Source organism: Gobio gobio (assembly GCF_949357685.1).
Source record: "Gobio gobio genome assembly, chromosome: 7".
NCBI classification, from domain to species: Eukaryota; Metazoa; Chordata; class Actinopteri; order Cypriniformes; family Gobionidae; genus Gobio; species Gobio gobio.
Genome location: NC_137103.1, coordinates 637,019 through 653,099, shown reverse-complemented (window position 1 = coordinate 653,099; position 16,081 = coordinate 637,019). Strand labels below are relative to the sequence as shown.

At 43.5% G+C, this 16,081-nt stretch overlaps 1 protein-coding gene across 4 annotated transcripts in view; it reads right to left on the bottom strand.

Moving 5' to 3' along the window:
* The window catches only part of ranbp2 (RAN binding protein 2), a 62,268-nt gene that overhangs the window by 33,165 nt on the left and 13,022 nt on the right, over positions 1-16,081 (bottom strand). For all 4 annotated transcript variants that reach the window (XM_079822302.1, XM_079822303.1, XM_079822304.1 and 1 more), the window contains exons 9-11: positions 10,340-10,521; positions 9,818-9,999; positions 9,612-9,735 (exon numbers count right to left, since the gene is read on the bottom strand). In XM_079822302.1, the coding sequence (XP_079678428.1) occupies positions 9,612-9,735; positions 9,818-9,999; positions 10,340-10,521 (488 nt within the window). The remainder of the gene's footprint in view (positions 1-9,611; positions 9,736-9,817; positions 10,000-10,339; positions 10,522-16,081) is intronic.

Here is a 16,081-nt window from a genome sequence, read left to right as displayed (position 1 = left end):
ACCCTCAAAATCCTGGCCTTGACTGAGACCTGGATCCGTCCAGAAGACTCAGCAACACCTGCTGCTCTCTCTAATAACTTCTCTTTCTCCCACACCCCTCGCCAGACTGGGAGGGGTGGGGGCACGGGTCTTCTCATTTCTAACAATTGGAAATACTCATCTCACACAGCTCTTTGCAAAAACAACACATTTGAATATCATGCTATAACGCTTTCAACTCCCACTAAAATACATATTGTAGTCATTTACCGCCCCCCAGGTCCACTGACCACCTTTGTTGATGAGCTGGATGTTCTGCTGTTCTCATTTCCAGAGGATGGCTGCCCACTCATAGTACTCGGCGACTTCAACATTCACCTGGACAAATCTTATGCTTCAGATTTCCACTCCCTCCTAGCTTCATTTGACCTCAAACGCCTCATCACGTCACATACCCACAAATCTGGTAACCAGCTGGACCTCATTTACACACGCAACTGCTATACAGACAATATCTTGGTCAAACCTCTACACATCTCAGATCACTTTTTCATCACATTTAATCTCCAACTTACTACTCACACACCACCAGCTCCTCCACCAGTTACTTTCAGACGAAACCTGCGCTCACTCTCTCCTTCTCATCTTTCCTCTGCTGTCTCTTCCTCCCTTCCCTCATCCACACAACTCTCTTCTATGGATGTTAACACTGCAACTGACACTCTATGCTCCACCTTAACTTCATGTCTAGACAATATCTGCCCTCTTTCTTTTAGGCCAGCACGAGCTACTCCCTCTAACCCTTGGTTATCTGATGTTATTCGTGAACATCGGACAACACTCAGGGCAGCAGAGAGGAAATGGCATAAATCAAATCACCCATCAGATCTAGCTAAGTATCAGTCTTTGCTCTCATCCTTCTCGAATGAAGTTCACGCAGCTAAATATTCTTATTTCCAAAACAAAATCAGCAGCACCACAAACTCACGCACATTATTCAGAACCTTCAACTCTCTGCTCTGTCCTCCTCCACCACCTCCCACCACCTCCCTATCTCCAGACGACTTTGCACAATTCTTCACAAACAAAACAACAACTATCAGCAATCAGTTCTCACCCCCACACACTGTGGATTTTAGATCAGCCACTTCCACGACCGAACATACTCTCTCCTCATTTTCCACACTCACTGAGGCCGAAGTATCTAAACTTCTCCTCTCCAGCCATCCTACCACCTGTCCTCTCGATCCCATTCCCTCACACCTCCTTCAAGCCATCTCTCCTACTCTCCTTCCTGCACTCACACACATCATCAACACATCGCTCTGCACTGGCACTTTCCCTACCACTTTCAAGCAGGCTCGGGTAACTCCACTGCTTAAGAAACCCACTTTAAATGCATCACTCATAGATAACTACAGACCTGTCTCTCTCCTGCCATTCATAGCAAAAACTCTTGAACGAGTTGTTTTCAACCAGGTTTCATCCTTCCTCTCACAGAATAACCAGCTGGACTCGAACCAATCCGGTTTCAAAAGGGGCCACTCCACAGAGACCGCATTACTGTCGGTCACCGAAGCCCTGCGGATAGCTAAAGCTGAGTCCAAATCATCAGTCCTTGTCCTCCTTGATCTATCTGCTGCCTTTGACACGGTAAATCATCAAATCCTTCTGTCCACCCTCTCATCACTGGGCATCACAGGGACTCCGCTCCATTGGTTTGAATCTTATCTCACAGGTAGGTCCTTCAAGGTTGCCTGGAGAGGAGAGGAATCCCAAGCGCATCAACTGACCACGGGGGTTCCTCAGGGCTCAGTGCTTGGACCTCTCCTTTTCTCCATTTACACTACTTCATTAGGTCCCATCATACAGGCACATGGCTTCTCATATCACTGCTATGCTGATGACACTCAGCTCTACCTTTCATTCCAACCAGACGACCCCACAGTAGCTGCACGAATCTCCGGCTGTCTGGCTGACATCTCTGCATGGATGAGTAAAAATCACCTACAGCTCAACCTGGCAAAGACTGAGTTCCTCATCTTTCCCGCCAGTCCCACTATGCAACATGACTTCACCATCCAGCTAGGTGCATCCCTGATCTCCCCTTCAAAATCAGTCAGAAATCTTGGAGTTACATTTGATGACCAGTTGTCCTTCAGAGAACACATTGCTAAGACCGCTTGCTCATGCAGGTTTGCGCTCTACAACATCAGGAAGATCAGACCGTTCCTAACAGAACACGCAACACAGCTTCTTGTCCAGGCCCTGGTTATTTCTAGACTTGACTACTGCAATGCGCTTCTGGCTGGACTCCCCTCTTGTGCGATCCAAACACTTCGAATGATCCAGAATGCAGCGGCACGTCTGGTCTTCAACGAGCCCAAAAGGACCCACGTCACACCACTCTTCATCTCTCTGCACTGGCTACCACTCGCTGCTCGCATCAAGTTTAAGTCGCTGACGCTTGCCTACAGAGCCACCACGCGCTCAGCTCCTGCATACTTTGACTCGATTCTACGTCGCCACACCCCCACCAGAAGCCTTCGTTCAGCTAAGGAGCGAAGGCTTGTGGTACCATCACAGAGAGGCAAAAAATCCCTTTCCAGAACATTTTCATTCAACGTTCCCAGCTGGTGGAACGATCTGCCCACCGCCATCCGAAATGCGGATTCATTGACAACATTCAAAAGTCAACTAAAAACTCATCTCTTCCGTGAGCACTTAACCTCCTAAAAAAAAAAAAAAAAAAAAAAAAAAAAAATTCCTTTCCTCTTTCTCCTCCTCTTTCCCTCCCTACTCTAACCTGTGCTACACTGAGAAATGTACACGGACCAAGTATTTCAGGCACTTGTTGCGCTCACTCGACTCTTCACGACCAATCGCTTATTGTTCCCCCAAGTTGTAAGTCGCTTTGGATAAAAGCGTCTGCTAAATGCATAAATGTAAATGTAAATGTAAACCTGTAGTGGAAGAGCCTCTTCTCAATATTATTAACTCGTCTTTATCTTTAGGTCATGTTCCAAGAATATTCAAGTTGGCAGTCATAAATCTTCTCATTAAGAAGCCACAATTAGATCATAATAACCTAGCAAATTACAGACCAATTTCAAATCTTCCATTCATGTGTAAAATACTAGAAAAAGTTGTGTCTGCCCAATTGTGCTCTTTCTTGCAAGAAAATTAGATCTATGAAAAATTTCAATCAGGATTCAGGCCGCATCATAGCACAGAAACCGCACTCGTTAAAATCACAAATGATTTACTTCTAGCTTCTGACCAAGGCTGTATCTCAATACTAGTTCTACTCGATCTTAGTGCTGCGTTTGATACTATAGATCATAAACTACTCTTAGATCGACTTCAAAATTACACTGGTGTTCAAGGACAGGCATTAAACTGGTTTAGATCATACTTATCAGACCGCTACCATTTTGTCTGTCTAAATGGGGAAAAATCAAAGATAACATCAGTAGACTATGGGGTGCCGAAAGGATCCGTGCTAGGCCCTCTGCTATTCTCTATATATATATGCTGCCACTTGGTAATATTATAAGAAAACATGGAATTAATTTCCACTGTTATGCTGATGACACTCAATTATATATTTCATCACGACCAGATGAAAACGCTAAATTATCTAAACTGACAGCGTGTGTTGAAGATATTAAATACTGGATGACGTGTAATTTTCTGCTATTAAATTCAGATAAAACAGAGGTATTACTTATTGGTCCAAAAAACTGCCCACAAAACCTCTCACAATACAACTTTAACTTGGAAGGATGTCCTGTCACTTTATCCACTACAGTAAGAGACCTGGGTGTTATATTAGACCGCAACTTGTCTTTCGAAAATCATATTTCATACGTTACAAGAATGGCATTTTTCCACCTTAGAAACATTGCTAAGCTACGTTACATGCTATCTATTTCTGATGCAGAAAAGTTAGTTCATGCATTCATGACCTCGAGATTAGATTACTGTAATGCTTTATTAGCTGGTTGTCCTGCATCCTCAATAAACAAGCTACAGTTAGTCCAAAACGCAGCTGCTAGAGTTCTTACTAGGTCAAGAAAATATGATCATATAACACCAATTTTATCATCTCTACACTGGTTACATATTAAATTCCGTATCAATTACAAAGTATTGCTACTGACCTATAAAGCCCTAAATGGTTTAGCTCCAGTGTATTTAACGGATCTTCTATCGCCCTACAATCAGAGCCGGATTAACGCAAAGGCAAACTAGGCACGTGCCTAGGGCCCGATTGGCGGGATGGGGCCCAGACAGAGGGACAAAAAAACAAACAATAAAAATAAAATGTACAAATGTCCTATCTACATTTTATTTAAATATTTATTAATTAACAAAAAATAGTGACGATGTTTATCTTAACCATAGACTGTTACATTACGTCACATTAACGCCAGCGGCCAGCCCATGACTGTATTATAATCAGGTCAGAGCGGGACAACAAAGCTAGCAGGCAGGTGTGTTTTGAGTAGGCTAACATTCAAGATGCTTTCGGGTGCGGCAAAACGGAAAAGAAAAAAAATGAAGAGGAACAAAAGAAGAGACAGCGGGGGGCTTTATAGAAGTTTCTGTCGGGCAGCCGACCGACAGCTGTGAACCTGCTCGAGTCAGCAGAGCCAGAGGCCGAGCCATGCCCGGAGACACGGTGGAAGATGTGGCGGGAAATGCGGCGGAAGATGCGGCGAAAAATAAGTAAAACAACATTTCCGTGTCAAGTTTTAAGTTACAAGAAAATCTAATTCAAAATGATAATAAAAGATAAAAACAAATGTAAAAAAAGTAACAAATAAACAAATAAATCATTAAAAGAATAATGGCATGGCCCCACTTTACATATGATATAATAATCATGTATGGCTCCCATAATTGTACAAAGTCCTTTATTTTACTCTTGGAGATATAAGTCAGCCTTTCCAGTCCAATGCACTCGGAAAGTTCTTTTATCCATTGTTTTATAGAAGGTGCTTCCATGCTCTTCCAGTTCAGCAATGGCTCTTCTGGCATGTAACAATCCAAAGTCCAATAGTCTAGTGTGTTTCTTTGTTTGTGAGAAACCTGTAGGATATATTCCCAGTACACAAAGTTTGGCACAATGTGGTATTTTAAGATTAAACCGTTCTGACAAACAGTTTATGACATCCTTCCAGAACTTCTGTATATCAGAACATTCCCATAGACAGTGAATTAGAGTTCCTTTATAATTTTGGCATTTTGTACATATATCAGGAATATTGCTAGACATATGATTGAGTTTTTCAGGTGTTATATAAACCCTTGTCAACCATTTATACTGTAATAATTTAAGCCGCGTGTTTATGATTTGTTTTTGCGCCTTTAAACATGCTTCAGTCCATTCAAATTCCTCTATTTATTCTTGAATGGCTTTCCTCCATGCGTTTAATTTGTCTACAGCAGACTCTTTAGAGTTAGACATTATTAAATTATAATATTTTGACAATTGGCCCAATTTTTTCTATTATTTCCTCAATTAATGACAGTTTGGGAATGTACATAATATCTGTAGACATGGAAGACATAAAACTTTTAAGCTGTGAATATAAAAAAAAAAGCTTTGTGGGAATCTGGTGTTTATCACACAATTCTTGAAATGTAAGAAGTATTCCATCCATATACAAGTCTTTAATAGTCTGAATACCTTTAGTTTTCCATAGTTTAAATCCTCCATCCTTATATTTATTATTATTTATTGTTAGACAGTTTCTAAATGGTCTTGATGAATGTGAAGGGGTCATGTTTGCCTTGTTCTTAATTACAACATTTATAAATGTTGTAAGCTATTGTATTTTGCAGAAAATCTTAAAGGGGTGGTAAACCACGATTTCACTATTCTAACTTTAGCTAGCATGTAATGTTGCTGCTTGAGCATAAACAACATCTGCAAAGTTACAACGTTCAAAGTTTAAAGCAAAGGGAGATATTTGCTTTTAAAGAAATCAGTTTCTAAGAACTACAGCAAACGGCCAGTAGGCGACTACACACATTCCTCCAGGGTTGGTGACATCACCAGGCTCAATATTTACATAAACCCCTCCTCCGAGAATATTAAATAGGGGGGGGCGGGGGCGCCATTTTGTATCGCGGCGCTGTTGTGGTATAGTAGGCTGGAGTGTTGTTGCCGCGATGCCGAGGAAACGCTGTTATATTCATCCGGATTGCAGGTCTGGGGTAATTACTTGCTTTGTTCAGCCTTCATAGGGACAGGGGTGCGTTGCAGAGCGTTTAACATACAACATGTTATATGCACATGTGTGTATGAGACAGAAGGGAACAGGCGCGTGCGGGGCTCCCGCAGCACATCTAACAGAGGAAAACTTCCACCGTCTTCGCGATTTCAATGCCGGATTTGCACAACGTCAGCTGCGTGAAAAAAACACTGCCGGTGCGTGGATGCACGACGCGCGCGCTGCACATTTCACGGAGGACAACTTCCACAAACTTTGTGAGTTCAATACCGGATTTGCACAACGTCAGCTGCGTGAGAGAAACAAGGGCAGTGTGTGATTGCACGACGCGCGTGGGGCTCCCTCCCGCAGCACATCTCACGGAGGAAAACTTCCACAATGTTCGCGAGTTCAATACAGGATATGCACAACGGCTTGTCCTGAAAGCTGGATTTACAAACAGAAGCTGTTTATGGGCCACAACCTGTAAGTCTGATTTATTTATTTTTTCATCAATGTGTTTTCCTGTAATAGTTTGTATTGTTAAATGTACGTTGTAGCAAGGAAGTAAACAGATGACAACACTGTTCTGCAAACCAGTCTGTTAAATGCTCATTCATACTTAACGTTATCCGACGAACACCTATTGTTACAAAACACCTAACGTTAAAATCTCAACAGCGAACTTGGCATTAGTGTAAATGATTCTTTGATTAGAGCTTTTATGTATTGTTTATCTACAGGCATGCTAAACATGGTTCTGTGTGTGATTTGGCTACTATAGTAAAGCCAGTGCTTAGTGTTTTGGGTTAATAGTTCTTGCGACAGATATTTGGCTATAATCGTTCTAAAAATACAGAAGTAACAGTGCCATTCAGTAGCGATCACTATAGATCCGCAGTCTTTACTCTTGAGGACTGAACAGCTTCTGCTCGATCATCTTCACTCAAATGTTCTGGGTCTGATTCGGGCTCAGATTGGTATGGTTTTATTGACGCCATCGTTTCTAATACTGACCAAAGCACAGTCTAGCGGTAAAGGGAAGGGGCGTGACGTTTCCGACAAACATACACTGCGGTTAGCGAATCACAACACACTGGGCCAGCTAACCAATCAGAGCCCATCGCGTATTTTTGAGGGACTGGCTTCATACAACCCGGAAAGCATCAGACCGTTTTACAAGGAGGGACAGAGCAGTGTAGAATAAAGGACAAATATATGAAAAATAATAATTTTTTTTTTAAAAACGAAGCATGAACACATGTTACAGTGCACCCCACAAACACAATCAAGCCTTCAAAACAATGTGTTTTACCACCCCTTTAATTAAATGTGTTGATTAAATGTAAACAGAACAAATAAGATAAACTTATTTGCTCTGTTTACATAGTTTACTGACACCTATTGGTTATTTACTGGTACTACTGGTACTACTAACAATGACACTCCCAATGGATGAGGATAATTTAATAGCATTTAATAGAGCCATGTAATGACGTATAAATAATGAATATCAAAAAATAGTCTGATAGACTGTTTAATATACAACACAACCAATTTGTAACCAAAGACTAGGCTATGTAAAATGTGAATTCACTTTTATTAGTAACTTTGATAAGTTTCAGATTTCAATTCATAAATAACATCGATGGAGGGGGGCCCAAAAAATGCAGCCTGCCTAGTGTAGTCCATTTATTTAATCCGGCTCTGCCTACAATCCATCGCACTCTTTAAGATCACTAAACTCGAGGCTTCTGGTCATTCCTAGGATATCTAAGTCCACTAAAGGAGGGAGGGCATTTTCACATTTAGCTCCTAAACTCTGGAATAGTCTTCCTGATATTGTTCGAGGTTCAGACTCGCTGTCCCAGTTTAAAACTAGATTAAAGACGCATCTCTTTAGCCAAGCATTCACATTATAAATACGTTTTATACTACAGTTAAATCGGATCAAAAGCATTAATATAATATTCTGAACAGCAGCTATGCTAATTATTTCCCATCTGCTTTTCTGTTATCATCTCGGGACACTAGTCCCGAGGTAACTAGTTTGTCAGCTCCAGTTTGTATCCAGCCTCTCATGGAGACTTCAGATGCCCCAACACCTGTGATGAGACGACTCGACGCCTGTGAAGAGACGACTCAACGCCAGCGTTGTTATGGCCTAAATTAATACATGATTGATTCACTTTTTCTAACATTTTTCAATGTACATTTATGAAATGCACTTTCTGTAAAGCTGCTTTGAAACAATGTGTATTGTGAAAAGCGCTATACAAATACATTTGAATTTAATTGAATGAAAAGCGATTGAGGTCAGTCAACCGCAAGCTACTTCATTATCCGCTAATGCCGCCACGCCCACGGATCGAGCGCTCTATTGAGATTCAAATACTGACGACTCAGAGTCGACGGTCACACAGCAACTCATACAAACACATCTAGTGATGCGCTGTAACTTTACTTCAGCTACATCGTTTTGAGACGTGTTTGAGCAGTAATCCTGGATTTATTCTCCTCATGAAAAGCTGTTATTCTCCTCATGAAAATTTCTAAGAGCAACGGATTCAGGGCTGATTGTAAGGTAGGCTTTATTCTGTTAGCATCTGTGAATATTAAACGCACAAAGACCATTCATTAAATATGAATCCTGCTGCATGACATACACGCAAGACTGTTTAGACAAGATTTATTTGGCCTGTTTTGGACAGATTATAACGTGTTTATTGTAAAAGAGCCTAGTGTCACATCAATAAAGCTTTTATTCGCAAATGTCTGCTCTACTCTTTTGTCTTCTCAGGTGATACTCATCATTCATTAGATATCACGCCTCCTCGCATACAGGCTTTGTGAAGAAAAACTGTCTTACAAATTTTAAATCAGAGTATTGTTTTATGAATGAGTAGGCTTGATTCTCACATCAGTTTAAAGCAAAATCTCAAGGCAAATACACCCATGAGTCAAAAGTCTTGTGGACACATATCTATATTGTGTTTTGAGGCCTTAATTTTAAAACTATTTTTTCGTTTTCTCAAAAACCATGCATAAACATTTTTCTCTCAAAAATACAAGCATGTACATACATGTTGCTCTAATATTATGGTAGCCCAGTTTGTGCTGAACATAGTGTAATTACACTTTTGCCATTAATGTGTTTATAAGCAACTGAAAAAAACACAAATGTCAGAGCATGTCAAAACTTCTAAAGGGCACCAAAACAGCTTAAACTTCTAGGGGTTAATTGAATAATGAATGATGATGACACTAGTATATTCTGCAGAGCTGCTTATAGGTGAATCGACTTTGTTTCATAACTGAAGAATCTTCCAACATTTTCTTTAGAAATTGGGTATTTATACTTACTTCCTGGCTCAGAACGAGCATCATTAGGACGGCTGTGAGCAGACGTACCGTGTCAGAGAGATGCTGAGCCCAGTGGATGAGCAGCGCCGGCTGAAGGCCGTGTTTCTCTCCGGCGCGCAGCGTGCCGAGACCGTGCTGAACCAGCATCCGCAGTTTAGCCGACGTCCCTGACCTGAGACACACACAGAGAAAACACTGCAGTCAGACACGGAGCCGTGCGTCAGGCTCACACTCACAGCAGAGCAATCACTCACAGCGCCCTCTTGTGGATCAGGCTGTAGACGGCGTCCCACCACTCGCGCTGCTTGACGGAGGACAGGAGCTTCATGATGTGCAGAGGCAAACACCGGGGCTGATGCGGCGAGGAGACCGAGGCCATCCGTGCCGTCTCCTGGAGCTGCGTCTGACTGCTGAACACGACGCCACACAAGAACACCTGCAACACATCACATATACACAGAGTTACAGCTGAGGCGCTTCATCAGGTCCGCTGAGATCCTGGGATTGTGCCTCTGCCACAGTCCTTTACAACAGGACTTCAGTTCCAAACGCTGTGCTTATGGACTACAGCCTCGTCAATATGTCAATCTTGTAAAATGTATAGATAAGCCATCAGCCAAACATGCATGTTAGATATAGCTTTTACAATCATCAGACATGATTGAATATCTGGATAAAGTAAAAACTCATTTCAGAGACTGTGCATGTTTCATGAAAGCCAAATGTAGGTGAATGTTTCCGCTGTGCCTCATTGACGATGAGAAGGGTGGACGCACCTCCAGGTCGAGCAGGCAGATGGACTCAGGTGAGTTGGTGTCTAGTTTGGAGGTCTCGAGCGTGAGGCGAGGGAAGAGCTGCTTGAGCCAGTGCTGAAGGCTGACGCTCTCCTCCATCAGCGCCCACTGCAGGCCGAGCCACGCCAGGTGCTGAAGATCGCCCGCGTGCAGCAACACCGCACCTGTGTGAACACACACACACAGCGGCGTCAGCACTAGTGCTATAATGAGCCGTAATGAAGCCCTGATCCGTACGGACCCACCACACAGTTCAGCACATGTGACCCATGGATTATTGCAAAGTCTAACCATCATAGAGCGATCATTTGCACGTGCTTGTAAGTCTTGCCAATTTAAGCATTCAAGCACAAGGATTAGATTAGATTAGATTAGATTCAACTTTATTGTCATTACACAAGTACAAGTACAAGGCAACGAAATGCAGTTTAGGTCTAACCAGAAGTGCAATAGCAGCAAGTGCAGGATATACAATGGTTGCGTAAGTGCAGGACATAAAAATGTTCTGAATATATATAAATATGTATAAGTAGAGAGATGGTTATTACTATAAGCAGAACTGAATTTACAGATGAATATATACAGTGAATAAATATACAGATGGCTATTACTATAAACAGAATTTACAGGTGAATATGTACTAGAATATAATATACAGATGGCTATTACTATAAACAGAATTTACAGGTGAATATGTACTATGAATATAATATACAGATGGCTATTACTATAAACAGAATTTACAGGTGACTATGTACTATGAATAAATATACAGACGGCTATTACTTTGAACAGAATTTTACAGTTAGAGGTATACAATAATATGTTAGGCTAATATGAGGAATATAGCAGTGGATTAAGTTAGTACAATAAATTATGGACAGAGCTATCCGAAAGAAAGTGTAAAAGTGCAGTGGAAAGTGGTTGCATATTACAGTTAGAAGTACGGTGCAAAATGCAAATGTAAACATTGTTACTGTAAATACAGTCGGCAGTGCAGATGAGCATAATCCAGTTACGGTATGGTGGTGCAGAATGCATAAGTAAACAGTTGTTACTGTAATAAACAGTCGGTAGTGCAAATAACAAAGTGAAGGCAGATGTGAGGTAGGAGAGTTCGCAGTTTATGAGGGAAGTGGATCAACGGGGGTTTGAATTCAGTAAAGAGACAGCTCTGGGGAAAAAACTGTTCTTTAGTCTGCTGGTCCTGGTCCGGAGGATCCTGAAACGCCTGCCGGAGGGCAGGAGAGAAAACAGTCTGTGGGCTGGGTGAGAGGAGTCCTTGAGGATGCTGCGAGCTCGATGCAGACAGCGTTTCCTCTGGATGTGTTCGATGGCAGGTAGTGGAGTTCCTGTGATGCGCTGGGCAGTTTTCACCACCCGCTGCAGTGCCTTGCGCTCCGCAGCAGAGCAGCTCCCATACCACACTGCCACACAGTTGGTCAGGATGCTCTCTATTGCGCAGCGGTAGAAGTTCACCAGGATAGCCGAGGAGAGCTGATTCTTCCTCAGTGTCCTCAGGAAGAAGAGGCGCTGGTGAGCCTTCTTGACCAGGCTGGAGGTGTTGGTCGTCCACGACATGTCCGCCGAGATGTGGGTCCCCAGGAACTTGAAACTGGAGACACGCTCAACAGCCATTCCATTGATGTGGATGGTGTCGTGTGTGCCTCTTGACTCCTTCCTGAAGTCCACGATGAGCTCCTTCGTTTTGGTGGTGTTGAGGAGCAGGTTATTATCAGCGCACCATGTGGCCAGGTGCTGGATCTCCTCCCTGTAGGCAGTCTCATCGTTGTTGCTGATGAGACCAATCACCGTAGTGTCGTCCGCAAACTTGACGATGGAATTAGTTCCATACACAGGCTTGCAGTCGGAGGTGAAGAGGGAGTAGAGAAACGGACTTAGCACACAGCCCTGTGGTACACCAGTGTTGAGTGTGATGGACGTGGAGCAGGTGGATCCTGATCGAACATTCTGGGGTCTGTCAGTTAGGAAGTCCAAAATCCAGTTACACATTGAAGTGTTGATGCCCAGGTCTCCAAGTTTGGCAATTAACTTGGATGGGATGACAGTGTTGAATGCTGAGCTGAAGTCAACAAACAGCATGCGTGCATAAGTGTTCTTACTGTCCAGGTGAGTGAGCAGAGAGTGCAGTGCCATGGAAACGGCATCCTCTGTGCTCCTATTGCTGCGGTAGGCAAACTGGTGTGAGTCCAATGTGGATGGTATAGAGTCTTTTAGGTGTTCCAGGACCAGCCGCTCAAAGCACTTCATAATGATGGGTGTGAGTGCTACAGGGCGGTAGTCATTAGGGCACCTCGGGCTGGAGTGTTTCGGCACTGGCACAATGGAAGTGCGTTTAAAGCATGATGGTACAGCTGCTTGGGCGAGAGACAGGTTGAAAATGTCTGTAAAAACCCCAGCGAGCTGCTCCGCACATGCCCTGAGCACACGTCCAGGGATGTTGTCAGGTCCAGCAGCCTTGTGCGCACTGATCCGGCTCAGTGCCTTGCAGACATCTGTGGAGGAGAGTGTGATTGGTGGGTGGTCAGCTGAGGGTTTGAGCTTGGTGGCAGTTTCTCTGTTGTCTCTTTCAAAACGAGCATAAAAGTAATTTAGCTCATTCAGGAAGTTGACATCAGTGGCTGCGGGGGTGGAGTGGGGGGGTTTGTAGTCACTGATGGCCTGGATGCCCTGCCACATGCGTCGAGGGTCAGAGTTGGAAAAGTGACCCTCAATCTTAAGCTTGTAGCAGTGCTTGGCCTTTTTGATGCCCCTCTTCAGGTTTGCCCTGGATGCGCTGTAGGCTTGTGCATCTCCTGATCTGAAGGCAGTGTTGCGTGACTTCAACAGAAGTCGTACTTCCCTGTTCATCCAAGGCTTCTGATTTGGGTATGTGGTGATCTGTTTCTGGGTTGTAACACTGTCGATGGTGGTATTGATATGATCCAATACTGAGGAGGTGTAGGAGTCAATGTCCGTGTGAGCGCCACTGGTGGCTTGAGAAGCAAACATACTCCAGTCTGTGTTTAGAAACCTTTCCTGGAGTGTGGAGTCTGCCCCCGCAGGCCACACCTTGATGGTTTTCATTGATGGCTTCACGCGGTTGATGAGGGGTGAATATTTGGGTCTGAGAAACAAAGAGAGGTGGTCTGACTGTCCCAGGTGGGGGAGGGGTGTTGCAACGTAAGCTCCGGCCATGTTTGTGTAGACATGGTCTAAGGTTTTGTTTCCTCTGGTGTGGCAGGAAACATGCTGGTGAAACTTGGGTAGCACTGACTTTAAGTTTGAGTGATTAAAGTCACCTGCAACAATAAACGCAGCTTCCGGGTGATCAGTCTGTTGTTTACTGATGGCTGCGTGAAGTTCTTTCATAGCAAGCTTGGCATCAGCATCGGGTGGAATATAGGCTGCTGTGATAATGGTGGAGGTGAACTCCCGGGGTAGATAAAACGGTCTACATTTAACCATGAGAAACTCCAGGTTAGCTGAACAATGACTCCCAACAATAGCAGAGTTTGTGCACCAAGCTTTGTTAATATAAATGCACAATCCGCCCCCTCTGCTCTTCCCGGAGCCATCTAATGTTCTATCCGCCCGGAGTGTGTGGCGTCCCGCTAGCTCGATAGCGGTGTCCGGTATTCCGCTGTTTAACCAGGTTTCCGTGAATATTAGGACGTTACAGTTCAAAAGTTTCTTACTGTGTGTGATGCTGAGTCGAATCTCCTCCATTTTGTTCACTAGCGACCGTACATTGGCAAGGAAAATGCTGGGTAAAGAGAGCCGATGAGGAGTAAGCGTTAGCTTAGCACGCGTTCCTCCACGCCTCCCCCGCCTTTGTTTACGATCACGCCGCCTTCTGCGTGCACTTCCGCCCGGCCGGGTAGAGTGCAGAGTCACCGGTGTCTTAGCGATCTCAGGAAGGAGTTGTAGATTGTCCATAAAACTGTCAGAAATTCGCAAACCAATATCCAAAAGCTCAGCGCGGGTGTACGTTGTAAAGGCACAACTGTTCTGTGCGAACAGACCCGAGAAGAACAGGAGAAATACCGCAAAATTGCAGAATCTGGAGAGAACCAGAGCCTCGCGATCTACTCGCGCCGCCATCTTGGTTAAGACCTTGGTTAAGACCATCTTGGTTAAGAAGGAGATGCGAAAGGCAAGGCAAGGCAAGTTTATTTGTATAGCACATTTCATACACAGTGGCAATTCAAAGTGCTTTACACAGAAATTAAGTTAAAATAGTCATAAGTGAATAAAATAAAAATATATATAGTATAATAGTTATAATAGGAATTAAAAGGAGATAAAAATAAAGATGAAATCCCTATCTGGAAAGAACTCAATTCAACACTAGCGCACTGTTTTCTGTGCGCACACACCCGAATTGCACACTGTCTGAAATGTGCCTCTATTTCCAAACACAGAGTTCAGTTTCCTTTTGCATCTCCTTGCACTTGAAGAAACTCTTATTCTCTCAAGATAGATTATTATAGAATAGAATAGAATAGAATAGAATAGATCATTTGACAAGTCCCAGATTGCAGGTAGATACTCTACCACCATCCCACCTGCAACTTATTTGAAAGGGACTGATAGGCTGTTCATATACTATCTGGGCCCTGTCATAGGTTGACACGGGATGGTTTGGCTACCTGAAACCTATTTGACAGGGCCCAGAAAGGTTGTCCAATATGTTGCAGGTAGATAAACCATCCCATCTGCAATCTATTTGACAGGGGCAGTCTGTTCATGTACAGTCTATTTGGGCCTTGTCAAATAGGTTGCAGGTGGGCAAACTATCCCATCGCATTTTTGATCAAATGCAGGCTTGATGAGCAGGAGACTTCTTTCAAAAACATTAATAATAGAAATGTGTCAAATATTATTAAAGGTACTGCATATAATTTAAATAGACTCACCTAAAGGATTATTAGGACCCCCTTTCGCCTTCAGAACTGCCTTAATTCTACATGGCATTGATTCAACAAGGTGCTGAAAGCATTCTTTAGAAATGTTGGCCCATATTGATAGGAGAGCATCTTGCAGTTGATGGAGATTTGTGGGATGCACATCCAGGGCACGAAGCTTCCGTTCCACCACATCCCAAAGATGCTCTATTGGGTTGAGATCTGGTGACTGTGGGGGCCATTTTAGTCCAGTGAACTCATTGTCATGTTCAAGAAACCAGTTTGAAATGATTGAAGCTTTGTGACGGTGCATTATCCTGCTGGAAGTAGCCATCAGAGGATGGGGACATGGTGCTCATAAAGGGATGGACATGGGCAGAAACAATGCTCAGGTAGGCCGTGGCATTTAAACCATGCCCAATTGGCACTAAGGGGCCTAAAGTGTGCCAAGAAAACATCCCCCACACCATTACACCACCACCACCAGCCTGCACAGTGGTAACAAGGCATGATGGATCCATGTTCTCATTCTGTTTACGCCAAATTCTGACTCTACCATCTGAATGTCTCAACAGAAATCCAGACTCATCAGACCAGGCAACATTTTTAGCCTCTTTTTCCTCTTTGTAGTGGAGATGAGTGGTACCCGGTGGGGTCTTCTGCTGTTGTAGCCCATCCGCCTCAAGGTTGTGTGTGTTGTGGCTTCACAAATGCTTTGCTGCAGACCTCGGTTGTAACGAGTGGTTATTTCAGTCAAAGTTGCTCTTCTATCAGCTTGAATCAGTCGGCCCATGACCTCTGACCTCTAGCATCAACA